This window comes from Neocloeon triangulifer, unplaced genomic scaffold, assembly GCF_031216515.1.
Source record: "Neocloeon triangulifer isolate White Clay Creek 2 clone unplaced genomic scaffold, ASM3121651v1 ptg000012l, whole genome shotgun sequence".
Taxonomy (NCBI): Eukaryota; Metazoa; Arthropoda; class Insecta; order Ephemeroptera; family Baetidae; genus Neocloeon; species Neocloeon triangulifer.
The window spans coordinates 11,120,158-11,140,197 of record NW_026775554.1 but is presented as its reverse complement, the minus strand read 5'-3'; the positions used below and the strand labels follow the sequence as shown (position 1 = coordinate 11,140,197).

Genomic DNA, 20,040 nt, shown 5'->3' with positions numbered 1-20,040 from the left:
GCCACACCCTTCACATGTCACTATCACAACACCACTAGTGTAGGCCTGCCTTGAGATGAAATGAGAGTTTCTTGCGTTGCATACTTTGCAGGTATAGATCAAATTCAATGTTCTGTCTAATTTTCCGACTTGAACATTTTCTCCGTCAAGTGGCACTTTCACACAAAAATATTGAGTTGGTTGGTAAAATAATTTAAAGGGAGTATTAGATCTGATGTTTGTCCTTAATAAAGACCAGTTTCTAAGGGGTCGAGATTGAACAAACGTCGGGCGGGTGCAAGGTAGAGCGAGGCCAAGCCTGGTGTAAGCAACTCTGCAAAATAAATGATGCAATCGGAAGGCCTGAAAAGTTATTTTAGAACTTCAATTTTTTTATGGTTCATTTTCATATAATAATAAAATTACCATTGTTTGCATCCACGTACGTGAATTTTCTTGAATATAGTTAGGGAAAGTCTTATCAGTCTTTTCCTTTTCAATAATATTTCAATCGCGCCTAGAAATTAACGGAAATTAATATGTATGTAACATAAATGTATTTAACGTATTTAATTAAGAAAAGGCATTTTAAATACATACAAAATATCTTACCTTATCTTTTAATTGATCAATTAACTTCAATGTTTATCTGTGTTTTCCATGTGTATAATTTTTGTGTGTTGGCGAGTCACATGCATGCATGCATCTGATGCATCCGTGCCAACCGTGCTCTCCCTGCTGATTCTGCTCCAGTTCTGCTCTCTGCAAATTGCAATAACATGACACTCCCTCCCACTTCCCACTTTCAAGCTGCAGCTGTGGGCGTAAACAAAATTGGAAACCAAGGCGAAGGCTTGTCACGGATGTCATTATTGTCATTATTTGAGTGAATCGGCACTCAATGAGCATTTTTATGCCTAAACTCGTCAGTTCCATCTGATAGAAGCAATCGGTGGAAAATGTCTTACCTTAATCCACCCACGAAGCCTCCGAGAGGAGTGAAGCAACCTAGAGAATCGGTACGAGTTTGCTCGGAATTTATATGACCGACTCCACCTATGTTTTTCTTTATTATTTACGGTGCATCAACAAAAACTGAAAACTGCGTTTACAGAAAAAGGAGATAATCTTTATTGCTCTTTGTTTGCAGAGTGGCTTGCTCATGTCTGTAATCAGAACCCTTTCGGCCAGCGAGTCGAACGAGCAGCGGGACAGAGAAAAGGCAAAACTTGAAAAGGAGTACAAGAAGAGTGACAAGCGACTGGACGAGCTGGTGTCTGTCCATGATGAGGACCTTAATCAAGTTATGCAAGTATGAGATTAAATTATATTTTACCTTCAACCTATTTGCTAATTTAATTCTGGATTTTTCAGTCATTTGACAAAATTTCAACCAATGTCTTGGCTTCGAGAGACAAAATACGATCTGTCAAAGAAAACTTGATTGCCTGTAAAATGCTGCTTAGATGCAAAAGAGAGGAGCTGAAAAAACTGTGGCTGGAAGGTGTTGAGCAGAAACACACGCTTTTTCTGCTTGAGGAGATGTACAATCGTCCCAGCATTATATTATCTTGATAAATTTAAATTTTTCTTTCAGAGATAAAATCCGAGATGTGCCTTCAAAAATAACCGGACATATTTCCAAGAAGCACTATTTGCATGCAACTCAACTATTGGTGAAATCGCTGACCATGGCCAGTGGAAGTCTGAAAGACATTGGCGCCTTAACTGATGTCTTTGCGGAATTGCGAAATAAGTCAAAGGTACCCTCAAGATAAAATTTTTGCTTTTTATTTGCTAATTTTATGTTACTTCTCAGCAACTCAACTCTGTATTGATGAATGAACTGAGCCAGCAGTTGTACAGAAATCCGAGTAAGCAGGCAGAGGTGCTCAGAAGGCAAGGATCAGGTTTGAGAGGTTCAGGACGGGCAAAAGCTCCACCACCCATGAAGAAGGGGGTTGATATAGGGCCACAAATGCAAGTTTTGTAAGTTTTAATTTAAAAATAACACTGAAAACTTACATTATAATATAAGGTCTCCAACGTCTCACCCTGATGAGGCATATTCTAGTCTCTCGGAAGACCTCAACAATGACAACCCTGACCAAGAACCCGAGAGATTTGTTTCAATATTGGCGGAGTGCTTGGCCCTATTAGGAAAACTACCTGAAGCAATTGAGGTATAAATTTGTCATGATGTTTAATAATTGGGTGTACAGTAAATTTTTCCACGACAAACTTCCCATTGCTGATTGGCAAACTATTCCAATCATGACCAATCACCATCTCATGGCTTGAAGGCCCATGGAGCAAAGATCATTGCTTAAAAAAATCAAATGTCTTTACCATTACCTGCCTCCCATCTTATAATATTTTGCCACCTGCAATTTCATTTTTTGATATTTAAAATATTCAGCCGATGGGCCGTGGAACAGTTTGTTTTAGAATTTAGAACATTATGTACCTACAATCAAAGATTTGTTTCTAACTAAAATAAAATATATTTCCCAGACTCTGAAGATGTCAATGCAAATAGAGTTGGCTGCTGTAGTGAACCAAACATCTGCTCAGCTTTGTTCATCTGGGTTATTTCAACAGGTATTAAATTGAAATTTCAAAACATTTATCTTAATAAAAACACTGAAGCGTTTAGAAATTTACTCAGCAATTCCGCCTCTTGGAACTTAAAATTTTCAGTAACTATGTACATAATTTTGAAACAAGACTTTTTGGTATAAATACTTAGCCGCTGTATAACTTTGGGAAAAAATTTACAGGGCAATGCTATGCTTCTCGAGTTGCTCTCCACCCTCTTTGACCAATTTAGGGCCATTGCTGCCACTCACTCGTCGGCAATACAGAGCCTTAGAAGGGCGGCTGAAAAGTACAAAGTTGAAACTCGGTTTTATGAAGTTACGGAAGTGTGGTCCAACATTCAAGTTGTCGTAAGTGACTATTCAGAACACCATATAGACATCCATTCAAATTATGTTTTTTCTCAGCTTGAGCAACTCCTTGAAAATTACCTGGACATGCAAAATAATTCTGGAAAGGAGATGCAGCCAGCTGCTGTTTTCAACCAAGCTGCAACACATGACCTGTCTGCCTTTTTTGCCAGACGAAAACCTCAAAAGTGATAAATAAAAAAATAATTTAATATATTCCTGCTGACCATAAAAAAAAATTGTTTTAGGCCTAAACGAGCAACATTGTTCAAATTTGATTCATCTGCTAAAAGTTTTGGCAGTCCTCAAAGAGAGTCCACGCAAAACTCGGCTAGTACCATGCATTTTTATGCTTCAATTTTTAATAAAGTGTTTTGCAGCTTAGCAATGCAAAGAACATGGTATGTTCCCCAAATGCTAACAACATCACCACCATCTTCATACCTCTGATGAAATTTGTGGAAGAAATTGAGCAAGCCACTGGAATGCATGCTGTGTAAGTATATCAGTTCTTATCTTATTTCCCTAATTAAAATGAATAAAAATTTGTCAGTCGGAATCCTTGCCACATGCGAGGCTTCTTGAAGGAGTTTGTAGACCAAGATTTTGTCCCGAGACAACAGATGGCCGTAGCTAACAAAATTGATCAAGTGACAAGAGTCTCGGACGCTTGGAAAGCAATCACAAGTGCAGACCAAACCACAGAAATGAACCTTATCCGGCCACTTCTCCAGAGTTGTGTTAACGTCGAAAAATGTGTTCAGGAGCTGCGGAAAACAATGGGCGCCCTTCCCACTTACTCTGAGCTGTTCTTGGCCGTCATGTGCAACAGGCTGACAGGGTACAGAGAAACTTGTCAAGCAGCATATCGAGGAATTGTGCAGCCAGACGTTGAGGATCGAAAATTTGTCAGCGTCGACTGGCTCAATGACGACGATATAAGTCGGTGCCTCAAGTTCTTGCCCAACTGGGTGGACCTGCAGAAGCAGAGGAAAGCCAACCAGCAGTTAAATCGTAATGGCAGCGTTGAAGAAGAGCACCCTGATGACATCAAACAGAAAAATCTGCAAGAAGCTGAGATACTTGTCAGAAACTTTGGCGGTCGCGCAATTTTGTCTCATGAAATTTTGTCTGACATGTCCCAGTTGAAAAGATTAGCCCAACTGCAGGAAAGCATGGTAAATTCAGAAATACCAAATATCCTTCTGTAACCAATTACACTTAAATTCTCTACAGGAGTGGTTTGCTTCAAAATTATCGGAAATGGCTTCAGGTTTGCCAAAGATGAATCCTGGTGCCACTACACATTCCATTCCCGTAGGGGAAATTCCACCCATGCAACCAAAGAATGTAGAAGACTTAGAAAGATTGGCCCAAGAGTTTGAAGAGTTGTCAAACACTTGCTTATTGATTCTTCATTTAGAAGTGAGTTTTTATAACCCACAAAAAGTAGCAAAAAGACTCTTTGTTTTTATAGATTAGAGTACAGTGCTTCCACTATTTGCTGCCGGGAGGTTATTCGATCAAGACTGTAAACGGCATCACTAGTTCGGAGGACCTTGAGCCTCGAGTTCTTCAGTTGAGTAGAGCTGTGAATGTTTTTGACGAAGCGCTCAGCTCAACTATTCAACCAAATAAGGCAAAAGTAAATATATATTTAATGTTTTTGAAAATATATTAAGGAATTTCTTCCCCAGTATGTTTTTGACGGATTGGGCCATTTGATATCAAAAATTCTTATCACATCGGTTCAATACACAAACCAATTGGACGAGCCAGGAGTACAGAAAATTTGCAGAAACATACTTTCTCTTCAACAAACTCTTGCCTCGGTTACCATGAGTCGAGAAGTTGGCCTCGATCACGCTCGCCACTACTTTGAGCTGTTTTACATGACCCCAGAGGTTTGTTTCTTTCATTTCCAGTTTGCATTATGACCAATTAATATTTGAAACAATAGGAGGTGCTTGTGACTGTGATGGAAAAAGGACCTCAATTCCAAGAACTTGAGTACATCAATGCTCTCCAGCTTCTGCACAGGAACCGTGGTGACTCGCCCACCACCATCAACGAGCATCTCAAACGGTTGTCTGATATTATGCGAAACATGGGAGTTACTGTTTAGGATGTATTAACTTTACTAGAGCCTTAACCAACTTCCAATTTTCAAAGTGATACACTTGTGACAAGTAATAAATTTCAGAGAGAAAATTCTGAGGAGTTGTAACGTTATGACCACGACTGAATTCTCATTTATGTACCATCTAAATTTTTTTATAAAGCTTTAATAAAAAACAATACAAAATTTCAAGTCTTCCACGTTAAGAGAGGAAATCAACAAATATGTTTCAAGAAATTAAATTTCTTTTCATTTCAATAAAATTTATTAAATTGCAGAGTGCAGTATTTTATAAAATATCAAACATTTTCATTGGTTGCTTTAGTTGAATTTCCCGCGGCATACTGCTTGTCAAAACCAGCTGGCAAACAGTAAACAGTATTTTGACCTCAGAAAAATCTTATCGTCACCGCGCCCGTTATCTGAGTCAACACTGCTCAATTCATCACATGCCTCATGATAAGCCGCATGATGGCAAATGCAAGGCGAATTCTCTTATTGTCCAGCTCAACGGTCCATGGTTCTGGATACCTGGAGTATGCTGCTGGCCACATTAAGGAATTTTTGCAAAAGTAAAATTCACTCACTTTTAAAATAATCTTTTTTTATGTCCTTGATTTAAAACAGGAGCAAAGTAAAAACAATTTTGTTTGTGCCTTACGCGTTGAAGGATCACAATGAGTACTTGAACAAAGTCCAAGGACCATTGAAGCAATTAGGTAAGTCTGAATTGAATTAAAATAATATACATGATAATATTTTAAGTTTATTGCATTAAATAAATATCAGGTTATGCAGTAGAGGGCATTCATGAGGCAACAAACGCAATTGATGCCATCAAAAAAGCTGAAGCAATTTATATTGGGGGTGGAAACACTTTCCTACTTTTAAAGACTCTTTATGATTTGAACCTAATTGAGCCTATTAAAGAAAGAGTCCTGAAGGTAATGCCAGATTTTTCAGTAATTTAGGATGAAACAATATTTTGTTTTTGCCAGGATGGCATTCCATATATTGGAAGCTCTGCGGGAAGTAACGTGGCCACTGCAAGTATTAACACGACCAACGACATGCCCATTGTGTGGCCACCAACCCTAACTGCCCTTGCACTTGTGCCATTCAACATAAACCCTCACTACATTGACTTTGACCCCGACTCCAAGCACAAAGGGGTGGGTGTAACAATATAAAAGTTGAATTTGCTATTCAATTTGGGGTGGGGGGAAACAGGAAACTCGAGAAGAGCGGATAAGCCAGTACCATGAGATTCCTGGCTCTCCACCCGTTCTGGGATTGCGAGAAGGTGCAATTTTACAAGTCGAAGGCGACGTTGCCAAGATTTTGGGAACTTACGGGGCTAAATTATTCACAGTGTAAGTAGCCATAAAAAGTTCAGTATTCATAAAATTATTTGTCATTAAATTTCAGCGAAAATCAGCCGCAGGAGTTTAGAGTTGGAGAAGAAGTTAGTTTTCTGCTGAAGTGATTTTTTTCAATGAATTAAAAGTACAGTATTGCACTCATAACCAGTTCTTTCAAGCATTGGTTGTTTCGTTTTATTCATCATTCCATACCTTGTAATTATCACACGCATATTAAGCGGTGTGAAGTTTCTTAGTTGCGTTTTCTTTGGCCCTCTGTTTGGCTTTCTCGTACAGTGGCATGAGCTGACCCTCTTTGGCCAGTGTTTTCAAAATCTCCACAATCAGCGGCAGGTAGTTGTGTTTCCTCCTGATGTTCTCTGTCCTGTACCTCTTGACTTTGCATGCCTCCTCGTCCATCAGCAGCTTCAGCCTTGCAATCTCGGACTGTTGGTCATCTGTGTCCATTCCGCTTTCCTATTCGAAGAACACAATGTAAAATACTGAAAAATTTTAATGCTGTTCATTACAGACCTCCATTTGTTTTTGAATCTCCTCAACCTTTTTCTGGTAAGTCATGCTTCTATCGGAAATCAAAGCCATCAGATTAAAATGAATCTCTCCTGCACTGTACCTGAAAGCACATTAAAAAAAAGACATTAGATTTTACTCTTAAAATTAAAAATATTTTTGATACTTTTCCATTCTTTTGGCAATAATTGGCCGAGCAATATCTATCCAGTCCGTGCCAGCTGGGATGTCTCCAAGATCAATGGGTCCTTCTTTAAGTCCATCGAGCTCATACAACTTGCCACCAATTGGAACGTAACTGACAAAGTGAAAGACGTCGTCGTCTTTGGAAGCCATTTTTGAGTCAAATTCAAATAAAGTTTGCCTATGAATATAGCAAGATAATAAATTACCAAATATAAATATAAAAAAAAAAATTATTAACCTGGCAAAAGAATTGTGGACTGATCTGATAACAGGAGAGTTGCTAATGGTCAGTCCTTTCATATGAGCGTCAAAACTCTGGCAAAACTCCTTCAGTTCTGACAAATTCTTCCCAAGTGTAAGATCTGAATGACTGCAGTTGAGCAAAATGCTCAGGATGGCTTGAGTTGCACAGGCATTATTAATTACCTAAAGAAGTTAATATTCAATAAAACAATAAAAATAATTCAAGTTGCATTGTACAAACCTGCTTTGCAAAGAAAATATTGTCCAAGCGATAATCTTGAACAATAGGCCCTGAAGCCTCAGAATCAGGAACCCATTTGAAGAGAAAAATCAGACCGTGGACGGGCCTGAAAATAATAAATTTTTGTATGATATTTTATGCCAATTTCTTTGAAAATAATTTTTTGTACTCACTGAAGAGTTTCAAATTGCGCAGCATCCAGACTCCATAACTCCTCTACTTGTATTCCGGTCACGCCTGAAAAATTGGCAAAATTTTAAGAGGTTGAGAGAGCAAAGTTTATTGCGACAAGCATGACTGGCAGAGCTTGACGCGCTCAACGTTTAACTACGCTGCTCGAAAAGTAAGCCAAAATCATCAACTTCAGCAGCAATTTTGATAACTACGATTTGTTATGAATGTAGAAATTTATTTTTATCTCACCGAATTCCTTGATTAACTCGGTGAAAACGCCGGGGTCGCTCTCGATGAGACACCAATTCCCAGCGGCTTCGGCCATGTTTTCAGAAACAAATTGTTTTGTTGTTTTTCGATGCTCGTCTGTTTTAGAAAAAAGGGGCGTAACGAGTGACGACCGACGACCAATTATTGCCGACGACCGACTTTTGACACAAGGACGGTACTGAAGAACTGACGAACTGACGGAGAGAGACGGCACTGACGGCAGGACAGATGAATTTTGCGGCCGAAAACTCGGCTATGAAGATGAGCAGCTCATTATTTTGAGTGACTGAGAAATTGGAATTACACGTACATAGATAAATAATAGGTACACATTATGTCTTTATATTGTTTTTGCACGCATAAAAAATTCCTGTGTTTAGGTTGGCAATAAGAAAATTACTTAAATAATCTAAATAATTATATGGTAATAAATTAATTGTTACTTGTTTTTTACTGTGTATTTTTTTTAACAGATTTTATAGGGATATTATCGTTTTTTTTTTTTAATTTTATGTACTAAAATGACACCACATACATTAACGTCCAAAAACGTAATGTTTACGTGGTAGCCTCTTGACGCCTTTTGTTTATTTGATAACTAAAGACCCCCGTTAAAGATAAGCAATCACGAATCATGAATGCAAGTGTTAATGTTTTAATTTTCCCTTTTAATTTTTATTTAAAAAATTAAACTACACAAGTACTGTTCACACTATATAATTTTGTAATCAATAGTTTAAAATGTTAATATAAGAATTGTTAAATGTAAATTATATTTTTATTATAACAATATATACATATTTTTATAATAATTTTCGTTTGTTTAGGCTAACTTAAAAATGGATGATCACCAAGGGAAAACAGAATTTTCTAAATAATCATCAAATTTTGCTCTTTTCAAATTGCGTCATGCTAGTCAAAGGCTAAAAAATGAAGTTTCCTGGCAGAATTAACCAATTTGTGATAGCGTAAGCAGTTCTTATATTTCAATTTTAAAGAAATTGATAAATATTATGTCATTCCTTTTAGGCTGATTATCGCAGTCAGCATTGTGGTTGTTTTGATTTCCTCGAGAATCTTCAAGTCTTTCACTGATGAACGAGAAGACCCGGAAATCAGCTGGCTAATCCGCTTGTTAAATAATATTTTTGGATACCTCATTGTAATTGTCCCCCTGTACCTTGTGCTGAAATTTGTGCACTTCTCTGGGTACTTGGACGTTCCTGGTAATTTTTTCACCGTCTTTTTTACAATTTAGATATGTATTTATTTTAATCCTTACTTATTATCAGCTTATTTGGTTAAATTTTTTAAAAGCGCGGGCAGTTTTATATCTTTTCTGCATTTTATAATGAATTTTTGCTTACTTTAGGCATTGGTGCTTTGCCTCGACTGATCAGGCGATGTTTTGCTGAACCAGTGCAATTAGAGCTTCTTGACTCGGGCAGCGGCGTCAGCAAAAATCAGACCAGCACAAGCACAACACCAAAACTGCTGTTCTGCGTTTTGGGGCTACTCAGCTCTTACCTGACATGGGGTTTCCTGCAGGAAAAAGTCATGACAAGGGTAAATTTATTTAAGTTATTTATGAGCTTCATTTAAAATTTATCTTGCCAGGAATACGTGAGTGCAAATGGCGATGTTGCAAAATTCAAGGACTCTCAATTCCTGGTCTTTGTTAATCGCATTCTGGCGTTTTGTCTGGCTGGAATTTACTTGACTGTGAAACCTGATGGCTCCAACAGGTCTCTGCCCATGTACAAGTACATGTTGTGCTCCCTATCAAACATACTGAGCTCTTTTTGCCAGTATGAAGCCCTGAAATATGTCACTTTTCCTCTACAGGTAACAAATTAAATGTCAAAGATTGGACACTGAAATAAGCTGGAGAATATTTCAGGTGCTTGCAAAGTCGTGTAAGGTTATCCCAGTGATGATTATGGGAAAATGTGTGTCGAGCAAGAAGTATGAAAACTACGAGTACATCACTGCCGTCATGATTTCCTTGGGTATGGCGGCGTTCTTGCTCGGCCAGGAAAGCACCTCTGCCAAGGGGAAAACAGTCGTTGAGACCACATTACCAGGTATCCTTTTGCTAATCAGCTACTTGACTTGCGACTCTTTTACATCCAACTGGCAGGTATACTATTCTATTTACACTAGCGATTATTACTAAAGCGATGAAATTAACTAGGGTAAGCTTTTCTCCCAATACAAAGTGTCGTCGGTTCAGATGATGCTTGGAGTCAATTTATTTTCTTGCTTGTTGACCACTACATCCCTGCTTGAACAAGGTGCTTTTCCTGCGGCAGCTGCATTTATGACAAAAGTAAAATCTTTATATTCACTGAAAAACTATTTGTGTAATAATCTAATGTTTTTATTATAGTTTCCTGCGTTTGTGACTGACTGTGTCGTACTGTCGATTTGCTCGGCTATTGGCCAGCTATTCATTTTCTACACCATTTCCCAGTTCGGTGCTGTGACATTCACAATTATCATGACCATAAGACAGGTAGATTTATTTTAATGCAAAAATATGTTAATAACAATTTTTTTTTAGGGACTGGCAATATTATTGAGTTGCATCTTCTATGGCCATGATGTCAGTGTGATTGGTTTCCTTGGAATCATATTTGTTTTCCTGGCAGTATTTTTGCGAATGTATTGTGCACAACGGCTCAAGGCCATTCGACAACGCAGACTTGCCCAGTCCTCAAATTTAGCTGTCTAAATTATTTAAATAATTTTTTAAGGATTGATTTTTATTCCTTTACAACAGTTATGAGTTTTGTATTTAATGCTTTGTATTTTATTATATTCAATATATATGGCAACTTTTCAAATCAACAAAATATTAATAATTGTACCAAACTTAATAGAAATGCCTATTTTCAACAATTTGTTATTATAGTTACAAAAATATATTTGATTTGAGACGTCATGTGATTCCTGAGTCATTCATAGATTCTGAGTTTTATTTTGGAGCCCTGAATTTGTCTAGAGGGTAGTGGGAACCGTACGACTTCAGATGAGACTCCATCTCCTTAATTTGCTCTCTAAAAACCAAAATCATGATTTGATAAAAAAAAAAGCGATGAGTCAATATTTATACTCACTTCAAAGCAGGAGTGAGATTTTGATAGACCCCTTCAAACATTTCTCGCCAGTCTGGCTTTGGCACATTCTCTGCCTTGTTGAAAGCATCCAATATCTGCACAAAAATAAAACAAAATTTTGGCTCGTTCTGAACAAAAACACATACCTGTTTCCGAGCATCTTTTGCCCAGCTTTTTTCCTCTTCAGCGCTCCACAACCCTCTAGTTTCCAAGTACTTTCTGAACTTCCCTACTGGATTTTCGGTAGAGCTCCACATTCCAATTTCCTCTTTGGGTCTGTAGGCAGTGCTATCGTCCGAGGTGCTGTGATGACCAACTCTAAAAAAGTTGGAATAATTTAGAGCAAAATACAATAGATGATTCTGTATTCTACCTATAGGTCATTGCCTCAACAATAATGGGCTTGTTATTTTCAACGCAGTATTTCCTGGCCAGCTCCACAGTATTGTAAACGGCCAAAAGGTCGTTACCGTCACATCGAACAGTGCCTATTCCATACCCTGGACCTCTGCTGGCGATTCCATCACCACGGTATTGCTCGTAAGTCGGAGTTGAGATTGCGTATCCGTTGTTTCGACTAGAGAAATAATTTTGAAACAGCTTAAAGAACGATCGATTTTTTACCAAAAGAATATCACTGGGCACTCGAGCGTAGCTGCAAAATTTAGAGCTGCATGAAAATCACCTTCGGAAGCTGCGCCGTCTCCAAAATAGGTAATAACGACTCGGCCGTTCTTTGCTCTTTTAAAAGCATAGGCAGCTCCAGCAGCTTGATGAAGAAAATTTTGGAAAATTTATTTTTAAGGCATTTTGGAAAATAAATTAGAGGTTTTTAACATGAATGGCATTGCTAAAAATAAAAAATACAAATTAGTAATTTTTTTTACCCTGGGGTAGTTGAGTAGTTAAAGGGCTAGAAATAGTCACAAAGTGAAGGTCCTTGTTGCCATAATGCACAGGCATCTGCTTTCCCTTGCCCACGTCCAGGTTGTTGCCATAGCACTGGTTCATGAACAGGTCGAGAGACATGCCCCTGTAAACCAGCACACCGGCCTCTCTGTACTGTCCAAAGACAAGGTCGTCGTCCTTGAGAGCAGCAATACTGCCAATTTGCGCTGCTTCCTCACCATAGTTGGTCATGTAAAATGAGATGCGACCTTGGCGCTGGCTCTCGTATAAGATGTTATCCATTTGGTTAAGCATCGTCATGGATTTGTACATTTTACGGAGCACATCATTCGACAGCTAAAATTTCATTATCATTTTTAACAAAATTTTACATTTGGAAATTAAAATAATTTATGTACTTTTGGCTCGTGGGAGGAGTTGATGACAACCCCATGTTTGTCGAGCACCCTGTATACTGGCAGGTGTTCTTCCGGCTTTGCTTCTGATATTTTTAAAGTCTGAGTCCACGTTGTTTTGGCACCGGGGAATTTTGGAGCATCGCAGAACAGACGGATATGAGACTGAAATTATGGGGAAAAAATGAGAAAACTTTTTGATATACGCATATACATAAATAATTAAGTGCTCAAGTCATAAGTTTTACATTCAATATGGGATTTGATAAGGAAATCCCATTGATATGAATATATCAGTTATATTATTTTTCAATGTCATTAGCGAATAATAAATATGTATTGTATTAAAAATCATTTAAAGATGCGAGCGCTGAAAATTCAAACGAAATTTTCAAAGTGTTTTCTTACTTGCACAGCCTGAAATTTGGCGACAGTCGACGCTCGTTTGAATATAGCAGCCATTTCACACTAATTTCCGAATAATTTATCTTCCGAAAATCACAAAAATAACAAAATAAAAAGATGTAATTCAAGACGACGACACAATTCACGCCGACCAGCTGGAGCTAAAGTAAAAGTGGTGGGGTTAGGCAAGGGCACTTTTAAAACTCAAGGCCAGATTTAGGCGCGCCTTCCGCGGACGTACCCACAGTCGAGCCCAGCCGCGCAGCAATAATTAAGATGATTTTGTAAATATTAAATTAATTGTAAAAGAGGAATAAATTTACAATTGAAATTTATTTCCATAAGTTATCATCATTATAATCTATAGAATCCAGAAAACAGTTGTATATTCTTCTGCTTCTTCTCATTTGGCACATTTGAAGAATTCACAGATCATTTGGCACAAAACCCGGAAAACATACATTTTAATTTGCCGTCATTTAAAATAATCATGCTGACGTAATTTGGCAATATAAGGAATATATCTTAATTCTATGCTATTTATTTTTATAGTTAAATCTTAAATCTAAATGAGTAAATGTTAACATTTTCTTGTATATTAAGGAAAACGTTTTTTTTTTAATGGAATAACATGGATATTGGAAAGGTTGATTTTTCGGCGTATCAAATTTTGTTGTAATTTTTTACAACGCTTAAACTACTAAAATGACAATGAGATCAATAAACTAATAATTTATTTTGGAATTAGCAGATTTCCAACACAATTAATTTATCTGAAATTTTAAGTTTGAATATAATTGCGGATTGCGAAATCTCTCAAGCTGTTTTTTTTTATACCGCTCTAAAAAGACAACGATTTTTATGTTTTAATTAAGATACTTGAGTCATATGATGTATGCTGTAAAATATAATATATGAAATATATTAAAGTTCCGTGTGGGGTCTTGATGGGAACTTTTTTAACACAGCAAAGTACAAATTGTAAAAAGCGTAAATTGAGACCGATATGATGAGCACTAGAACAACCCCGAAAACGACGCTGAGGAAATTTGCATCGATAATGGAGTCGGCATTTTTATTCTTCTCGTTTTTACCCATGAGTCCACCTTCAGCACGATTTTGTCTAAAATTTATAATGAAGAGTGATTTTAACTATCGCTAAAATGTTTTTTATAAAAACTCACGCTTTTTCGTTCTGCGCCATTAGGCGCTTCATAGCGTCAAGGCGTTGACGAAGCGCCTCCACGCTCTCAGATAGATCTTCTTCATTGAGGCCTAAGTAAAGAAAAAATCTCATTGTCAGTTAAAACAAAAATTGGTTAAAAAGCTTCTTGTAAAAAGTAAAAATAATAATTGGTGCGATAACGACGTTTCATTCTAGCAACTCCAAAAAACAGAATTTGCAATTCTTTTTTGATGATTTTTGAGTTCCCCTTTTAATAGTTACTTCAGTTTTTTTTGGGTACAATATTTACCTTGAACTACTTGCGGCATTTTGGCGATCAAATCTGATCGACAACTCTTTTGTTTGGGTGTCTCGCACGCAGCGGATCTGTCGCCCACCCCTGCGAGAGCTTGCCGGAGATCAATGAATATGCCCCCGCAATGGTCATGCGCCCCTGTGGATACAAGGGGTGGGTGCATTTGCCTACCTGAAGCGGGAATCAGGAAAGCGATATTTTGACACGGAAAGTTTTTGCTCAAGTATCAAAAATGCTCTGTTTTAAATAATGATTTGTGTAACTTATATTTAAAATTAAGGAGAATATACGAATTTTAATTCCAGAAATAATATATTTTAAATTAAAATCAGAATCTTTGTAAATCAATCATTTACAAAATAGATCAGGGCTGCAGAGGCCGTTGCCATAATTCAAATATTTCACCAGAATAAAGTTTCCTGCATTCTGCAGAAATAGGCAACTTCCTTGACCTATGCGTTCCGCTGGCTGCATAATTGCTCTTAAGGATTAATACAAATAATCAAAAAATATGTTATGTATATTATCTTTTGAAATATTAAATTTAATAATTTTTTATATATCAGAATCAATTCACAGCTGATAACACAGGAATATTTTAATATTTTTCCAAGCATAAGAGTTCTAGGCTATTTTTTGTAAATTCTGTTGACGGTTCTGGTTTCCTCTTTGCTAAAGCGCAGGACGGTGCAAATCGCAGACAGCATGTGGCGCTTGCTGCTGTCGTCAACGCAAGTCAAATATCGCAGAACAACATTTTTCAAATATTCCAAATTTGCGCCTTCCCTTGACTTTCCAAGTGACAGCCTGAAATTATTAGGAGAAAAATTGCAGATTTACGTATTCAAATTGTAGATAAATTATTCCACCAACCTTTCAATTTCTGACTGCAAACATCGAAATTCGTCATTCCTTGAAACTTCCATTGATGCCAATTTTCTACTCAAATCACGCACTTCACTCTCCAGCTTAAAGTTCTGCTTGCGAAGCATGGTGGCCTCCACCGTGTTCCTTGCATTTTCTTGCGAAAAATGGAACAGGGGAGGCGCTCCGTCTCCACCTGATGCTTCTGCCAGCAACTCCGTGTCTACTGTTTGATTCAATTCTCCAGCCAACACTATGATCGATTTATAAATTAATCAGAGAATGTATTTATTCGAAATTAATTACCTGATGTTGGGGAAAGGTTCTTCAGAGCATTTCTCAGTTTGCTGATTTCCACGTCTTTCTCTTCGAGAATTTTAAGAGATCTTTCCCGCAGCTGCCGAATTTGATCCTCCAGCTCGGTTATTTGTCCGTCTTGATGCTTCCGAATGGCGCTGAGCTCCGTAGAATATTTTTCTCGTTCCCGCTCAGCAATCTAGTAAATATCTTGTTAAAATATAATTTTTCTTAAATATTTGGTGTCTAAATATTACCTGCTTTTTGCTTTGACGCAGAGCATGAATTTCATTTTCACTGTTGTTAAGTTTCTTTGTTAAGTTGTTGACGCGCTCTTGAAGATTTCTGTTTTGAGACCGCAGCTTTTCCATTTCAGCATTAGACTCGTCAGGCCTGTGAATATGAATTTAAAAAGATTTAACTTTTTGATTTTTTTTTTAAATATACCTGTTGCCCCTGAGGGACTGAAATGTTTGCATTTGCTTCATATGCTCTAACTCCCTCATTGCAGCCTCGTACTGCTCTCGACAGGAAGCTTAAGTTGAGAACAGAAATTACTTGAAATTTCAGAGATCATATTATAAAAATTCACCATGAATTTCAGCAGAATCTTCAGTTTGCTCAGAATCATCTTTAATTTTGCACTTGTCCTGTTTCTCAATATCTAGATTAGGAACAGACGCTTGCGCTCGATTTTCCAGCTCAGAAATTTGATCCTGGTAAAAATAAAAATAATTTTTATTTTCAAATAATTAGCATTGTTACTTTTAATCGCTGAATAGCTTTTTGGTCCATGTTTCGGTGACGGTCGTACTCTCCGACAACAACAGACAACTCAGTTAGTTTTGCCTCAAGAGAAGCCACTCGTTCTTCATAATGGTCCTGTTTTTGCCTGTGCAAGTGAAAGTTCAATGAGGATTGAGGGTTGGAAAATTCTTTAAACTCCTACTGGATAAGGACATGCAGATTTTCCTGTTCCTGAAGTCGATCCTGCTTCTCGAATGTTAATTTTGTCTTCAAACTCTCATTCTCATACTTCAAATGCTGCTCAGCTTCCATCAGGCTTTTTACGCTTGTCTGAAGCTAGGTGGAGAGAAATTTTAGTGACAAAACTTTAATTAAAAATAAAAATTTACCAGATCAACTTCGCTGAGCAGCTTTTTCTTGTCGGCTTGGAAATTAGCTTCCATTCGAGATTTCTCGGCTGATATTACGGCCAGCGATTCCGACAACGCTTTTAGCTGTTTCTGCTCTGCCGCCGATTTTTCATTTGAGCCTTTTCCACCCTTTTCGGTGGTCAGGACCTTCAAGCTGGCCTCTAAGGCCTCTTTCTCCTTCGTCAATCCTTTGTATGCTGTGACGACATCTAAAAAGAAGAGGAATTTTAATAATATCTCTGGGACGGGAACAATATTTTAATGTGCGTGATATGTACTTAAAAATTTAGCAACCACGGTAATAAAAATTAATACTTTGAATACATAACTGTTTAAACTGTTTAATTTTGTGTTTATGTATTTTACCTTTCAATCGTTTTTCATATCTTTGCAGCTGTTCTTTTTGTTTCTCGATAATACTCTTGTTGTCAGCCATTTTTCAATAAATAACTTAATTAATTTTTGAAGAATAGGGTCAATATGGGACGCTATAAAACTAAATTGAGAATGTTTAAATAAATGCTGGCAGTCAACTTTCACTGTGCCATTATTCCCAAAATTTACCACACCAGCTGGCATTTATGTAAACACGTCATCCAGCCAATCAGAGTTTGGTCCGATGTCTTTGACCAATAAAAACATTCCATCCTCGCAGGCGTCGACTCCAAGGCCTCCAAGCAAAACACGAAAAACGCAAACAAGGACGAGGAGAACGAAGAACAGATCTACGATTGTCGTGTTTTTTTGCCGAATTTCAGCCAAACTTTCTTGAGGAACTTAAGGTATTGTAGGTAAATATGCAAGTTCATAAAATCAAATTTATTTTCTCGTGAGAAATCAAGAGATACGTATACGTTCTGCTGCATTGTGGTTTGTGGTCTATATTTTTTACTTGGATCATAAACTACATAGAACAGTGGAATTGTTCCGAATTCCAGCATATATTAAAGTTGCCGAGCTAATTTTTGGGCCCTTATTTTGTTTATTTTGAGGATTAACTTTATTATTTTTAGATTAATCATCGTCATGGAAAACATTGTCCTGGAGGTTACGAGTAACCCTAACACTGCTGAGGTTGAGGAGAAACTCGTCTGGAAATCATACGCCACAGACATCTCTTTCTTTTTTTCGGACTTCATGAAGGGATGCGAGTTGGTCGACACCACTCTGGTTGCAGGCGGAGAGAAGATTAGGGTGCACAAGATGGTTCTTTCAGCAACCAGCAGCTTCCTGAAGGTTTGTCCTCAATAAATACAAATTTAAACTCAATATATATCATGAATCATGATTAGCAATGATCAGATTACATATCACAATTAAAAAAGTCAGAGAACTTAATGGAAATAATTATTATTTTTTTTTTAAATTTAACAACAACAAAAAGAGTATATTATGCATTTTACATTTGTACTAAAATAATAATTTTATTATTTTCTATGATGTCCCACATTATTTCAATTTTTAATCTACAATCTGTGCATTACAGAAAGTTTTAATGGAGGTAGACACTCCAGAACCATGCATCATTTTGCCTAGTGAAGTAAAAATCGAAGAGTTGAAATTGCTGGTCGACTTTATCTACCGAGGTGAAATAAGGTTCATGATGTCTCAGCTCCCGTCTCTCTCCAAACTGGCTCAAATGCTTGGCATCCCTGGTCTGCCAGGATTTACGGAAGTTGTAAAAATTAAAATAATTTTAGAAGAAAATATTTGAATGTATAATTTAAAGGTTTTCAATAATTCAAATGAGGAAAAGGATCCTGATAAAGTGACATGGATTGTCGATGAGACTCAGGAGGTTGAAGTGTTTGATGATGATGAAATTGAAGAGACCTCCAGCAGAACAGTCTCACCTGAAATCAAAGATTCTCTTGTTAGTTAAAAGATGTTGTAATGTGGAAATAATTTCTTATTATTAATTATTAATTTTTAGCTTGAAGAAGAACAGAAGGATTCTGTTCCTCGGACTGGACCTCCAGGAAAGCGTTGCAGGTAATTTTGTAATTATTAAACAGTATACTTTTATTTTCTATTTCTAAACCAAATAAAAGGGCTCCATCCAGCATCTCCTATAGTCAGTCCGACATTGACGAGGGTTTTAGGCTCTTGCAGAGCGGAAAATCAATTGGACAGGCATCCAGAATGACGGGGGTTCCACGAACTACCCTGTATAACAAAGCAAAGATGAGTGGAGTTATCGCCATGCAGGACAAGACTAAGAACTACACAGAAGAGCAGATGGATAGAGCTATAAAGGCTGTTATTAGTAAGAACTTTTGAATATTCTGATGTCGTATTTCAATAAAGAAAATGTCTTAGATGGCCAGTCTTTGAATAGAGCTGCTGAATTTTATGGCGTGACAAAAACTGTTCTGTGGAGGCGTTCCAAGGGGTTGAAGCCCGACTCCAGCTTAAAGATAAAAACTTCCTGCTACACCAGGGCTCAAAAAATGGCAGCAGTGGATGCTTTGAAAAAAGGCGAAAGGACAAGGAAAGTTGCTCAGGAATTTGTACGTTTAAAAACGAAGCATCAATATTCGTTCTGTAATTTTTTCCTTTTTGTTTAGGGAATTCCACCAGCAACTCTGTATAGAGAAAAGGTCAAGCTGGTCCAAAAAGGAGCTCTTCCGAAGGATGCGATCAAAAAGCGACCGCTGGAGGAAGTTTTGGACAGGCAAATCAGAGTGCAACAGGCAGTTGCAGCTTGCAAGGAAGGCAAAATGTCACAGTCGTCTGCAGCATCACACTTTGATGTGAGTCAAATTTTTCAATATTGCAGTCAAATAACAAATTTCATTAGGTTCCCAAAACCACAATCTGGAGGCACCTCCGAACAGTTACTGAAGCACCTAAAGTTGATGTGGACGGTTCTTCAATGTCCGTCAGCAGCTCGCCAAAGGATAGTGACGTTGACTATCACACTTTTGTGATTGAAGGTACAAATCTGAAGCTGATTAGTGAGGACGACACAATGTCGATGGGACCATCGCACTACATTGTGTTGTCGGGAAATGAGACAGACAGCTTGCCAGGAAGCCTGCAGGTCATGCTTCCTCAGGTAATTAATGAGCCTGTTTTAGATTCTAAAAATAACTTGTTTACAATTTTCAGAATGATGAGGGCAGTGTAGTCTGCGAAGTAGAGGAATTGACTGAGGAGGTTGAAATGGATGAGACGATTAACGAAGCTGGTGGGAAGGCCTAACTTGAAGTTTAACCAGTCATGTACAAAATATTTTTTACACTTGAAAGTCTGATAATATTTTTTTGAAATAAATTCAAATTGAACACTTACCAATGACCTCGTACACTATCGCTGTTTTTGTTGATGGCCATAACGCACTTCAGCAGAATAATAATGA

The 20,040-nt window shown here is 37.5% G+C and overlaps 8 protein-coding genes across 10 annotated transcripts; 4 read left to right on the top strand and 4 right to left on the bottom strand.

The window, feature by feature from the left end:
* The first annotated feature begins 796 nt into the window (after positions 1 to 796).
* LOC132197461 (exocyst complex component 4) lies at positions 797 to 5,224 on the top strand. Its single transcript, XM_059620758.1, has 16 exons — positions 797 to 998; positions 1,130 to 1,291; positions 1,354 to 1,523; positions 1,577 to 1,742; positions 1,799 to 1,968; positions 2,018 to 2,162; positions 2,494 to 2,580; positions 2,760 to 2,927; positions 2,985 to 3,115; positions 3,176 to 3,257; positions 3,308 to 3,423; positions 3,481 to 4,105; positions 4,164 to 4,352; positions 4,405 to 4,572; positions 4,625 to 4,831; positions 4,888 to 5,224. Exons 1-16 carry the CDS (start codon positions 939 to 941, stop codon positions 5,050 to 5,052), a joined length of 2,811 nt encoding a protein of 936 aa, XP_059476741.1. The 5' UTR covers positions 797 to 938; the 3' UTR covers positions 5,053 to 5,224.
* A 201-nt stretch (positions 5,225 to 5,425) lies between these two features.
* Positions 5,426 to 6,626, top strand: LOC132196644 (alpha-aspartyl dipeptidase). The gene is made up of 6 exons (XM_059619433.1): positions 5,426 to 5,618; positions 5,674 to 5,765; positions 5,836 to 5,990; positions 6,045 to 6,218; positions 6,277 to 6,419; positions 6,475 to 6,626. The coding sequence occupies exons 1-6, from the start codon at positions 5,503 to 5,505 to the stop codon at positions 6,530 to 6,532; spliced, it is 738 nt and encodes a 245-aa protein (XP_059475416.1). The 5' UTR covers positions 5,426 to 5,502; the 3' UTR covers positions 6,533 to 6,626.
* Positions 5,703 to 8,176, bottom strand: LOC132196643 (ubiquitin carboxyl-terminal hydrolase isozyme L5). The gene is made up of 7 exons (XM_059619432.1): positions 8,032 to 8,176; positions 7,782 to 7,845; positions 7,609 to 7,714; positions 7,363 to 7,550; positions 7,105 to 7,302; positions 6,942 to 7,041; positions 5,703 to 6,884 (listed from the first exon to the last, which is right to left on the bottom strand). Exons 1-7 carry the CDS (start codon positions 8,105 to 8,107, stop codon positions 6,642 to 6,644), a joined length of 975 nt encoding a protein of 324 aa, XP_059475415.1. The 5' UTR covers positions 8,108 to 8,176; the 3' UTR covers positions 5,703 to 6,641.
* A 1-nt stretch (position 8,177) lies between these two features.
* On the top strand, positions 8,178 to 11,018 carry LOC132196641 (adenosine 3'-phospho 5'-phosphosulfate transporter 1). The gene is made up of 9 exons (XM_059619430.1): positions 8,178 to 8,377; positions 8,880 to 9,020; positions 9,082 to 9,278; positions 9,425 to 9,618; positions 9,670 to 9,897; positions 9,953 to 10,192; positions 10,247 to 10,381; positions 10,442 to 10,567; positions 10,616 to 11,018. The coding sequence occupies exons 2-9, from the start codon at positions 8,983 to 8,985 to the stop codon at positions 10,784 to 10,786; spliced, it is 1,329 nt and encodes a 442-aa protein (XP_059475413.1). The 5' UTR covers positions 8,178 to 8,377; positions 8,880 to 8,982; the 3' UTR covers positions 10,787 to 11,018.
* Positions 10,832 to 13,047, bottom strand: LOC132196642 (2-oxoisovalerate dehydrogenase subunit alpha, mitochondrial). The gene is made up of 8 exons (XM_059619431.1): positions 12,884 to 13,047; positions 12,479 to 12,640; positions 12,059 to 12,416; positions 11,796 to 11,940; positions 11,545 to 11,748; positions 11,318 to 11,489; positions 11,172 to 11,266; positions 10,832 to 11,111 (listed from the first exon to the last, which is right to left on the bottom strand). Exons 1-8 carry the CDS (start codon positions 12,935 to 12,937, stop codon positions 11,030 to 11,032), a joined length of 1,272 nt encoding a protein of 423 aa, XP_059475414.1. The 5' UTR covers positions 12,938 to 13,047; the 3' UTR covers positions 10,832 to 11,029.
* Positions 13,048 to 13,200: 153 nt separating this feature from the next.
* Positions 13,201 to 14,454, bottom strand: LOC132197453 (uncharacterized). Its single transcript, XM_059620750.1, has 3 exons — positions 14,356 to 14,454; positions 14,065 to 14,155; positions 13,201 to 14,003 (listed from the first exon to the last, which is right to left on the bottom strand). The coding sequence occupies exons 1-3, from the start codon at positions 14,372 to 14,374 to the stop codon at positions 13,805 to 13,807; spliced, it is 309 nt and encodes a 102-aa protein (XP_059476733.1). The 5' UTR covers positions 14,375 to 14,454; the 3' UTR covers positions 13,201 to 13,804.
* A 421-nt stretch (positions 14,455 to 14,875) lies between these two features.
* On the bottom strand, positions 14,876 to 17,265 carry LOC132196561 (GRIP and coiled-coil domain-containing protein 1). The gene is made up of 10 exons (XM_059619309.1): positions 17,046 to 17,265; positions 16,659 to 16,888; positions 16,472 to 16,605; positions 16,288 to 16,414; positions 16,115 to 16,238; positions 15,970 to 16,057; positions 15,780 to 15,915; positions 15,532 to 15,721; positions 15,235 to 15,478; positions 14,876 to 15,168 (listed from the first exon to the last, which is right to left on the bottom strand). Exons 1-10 carry the CDS (start codon positions 17,113 to 17,115, stop codon positions 14,991 to 14,993), a joined length of 1,521 nt encoding a protein of 506 aa, XP_059475292.1. The 5' UTR covers positions 17,116 to 17,265; the 3' UTR covers positions 14,876 to 14,990.
* A 74-nt stretch (positions 17,266 to 17,339) lies between these two features.
* On the top strand, positions 17,340 to 19,980 carry LOC132196560 (uncharacterized). Of its 3 annotated transcripts, none has more exons than XM_059619307.1 (10): positions 17,340 to 17,461; positions 17,693 to 17,915; positions 18,166 to 18,354; positions 18,409 to 18,552; positions 18,613 to 18,671; positions 18,731 to 18,945; positions 18,999 to 19,189; positions 19,247 to 19,432; positions 19,480 to 19,737; positions 19,791 to 19,980. In XM_059619307.1, the coding sequence occupies exons 2-10, from the start codon at positions 17,706 to 17,708 to the stop codon at positions 19,881 to 19,883; spliced, it is 1,545 nt and encodes a 514-aa protein (XP_059475290.1). In that variant the 5' UTR covers positions 17,340 to 17,461; positions 17,693 to 17,705; the 3' UTR covers positions 19,884 to 19,980. The 3 variants fall into 3 exon arrangements, with proteins under 3 accessions (XP_059475290.1, XP_059475288.1, XP_059475289.1); XM_059619305.1 differs by having other exon boundaries at positions 18,166 to 18,357; XM_059619306.1 differs by having other exon boundaries at positions 17,343 to 17,470; positions 18,166 to 18,357.
* Positions 19,981 to 20,040: the final 60 nt, after the last annotated feature.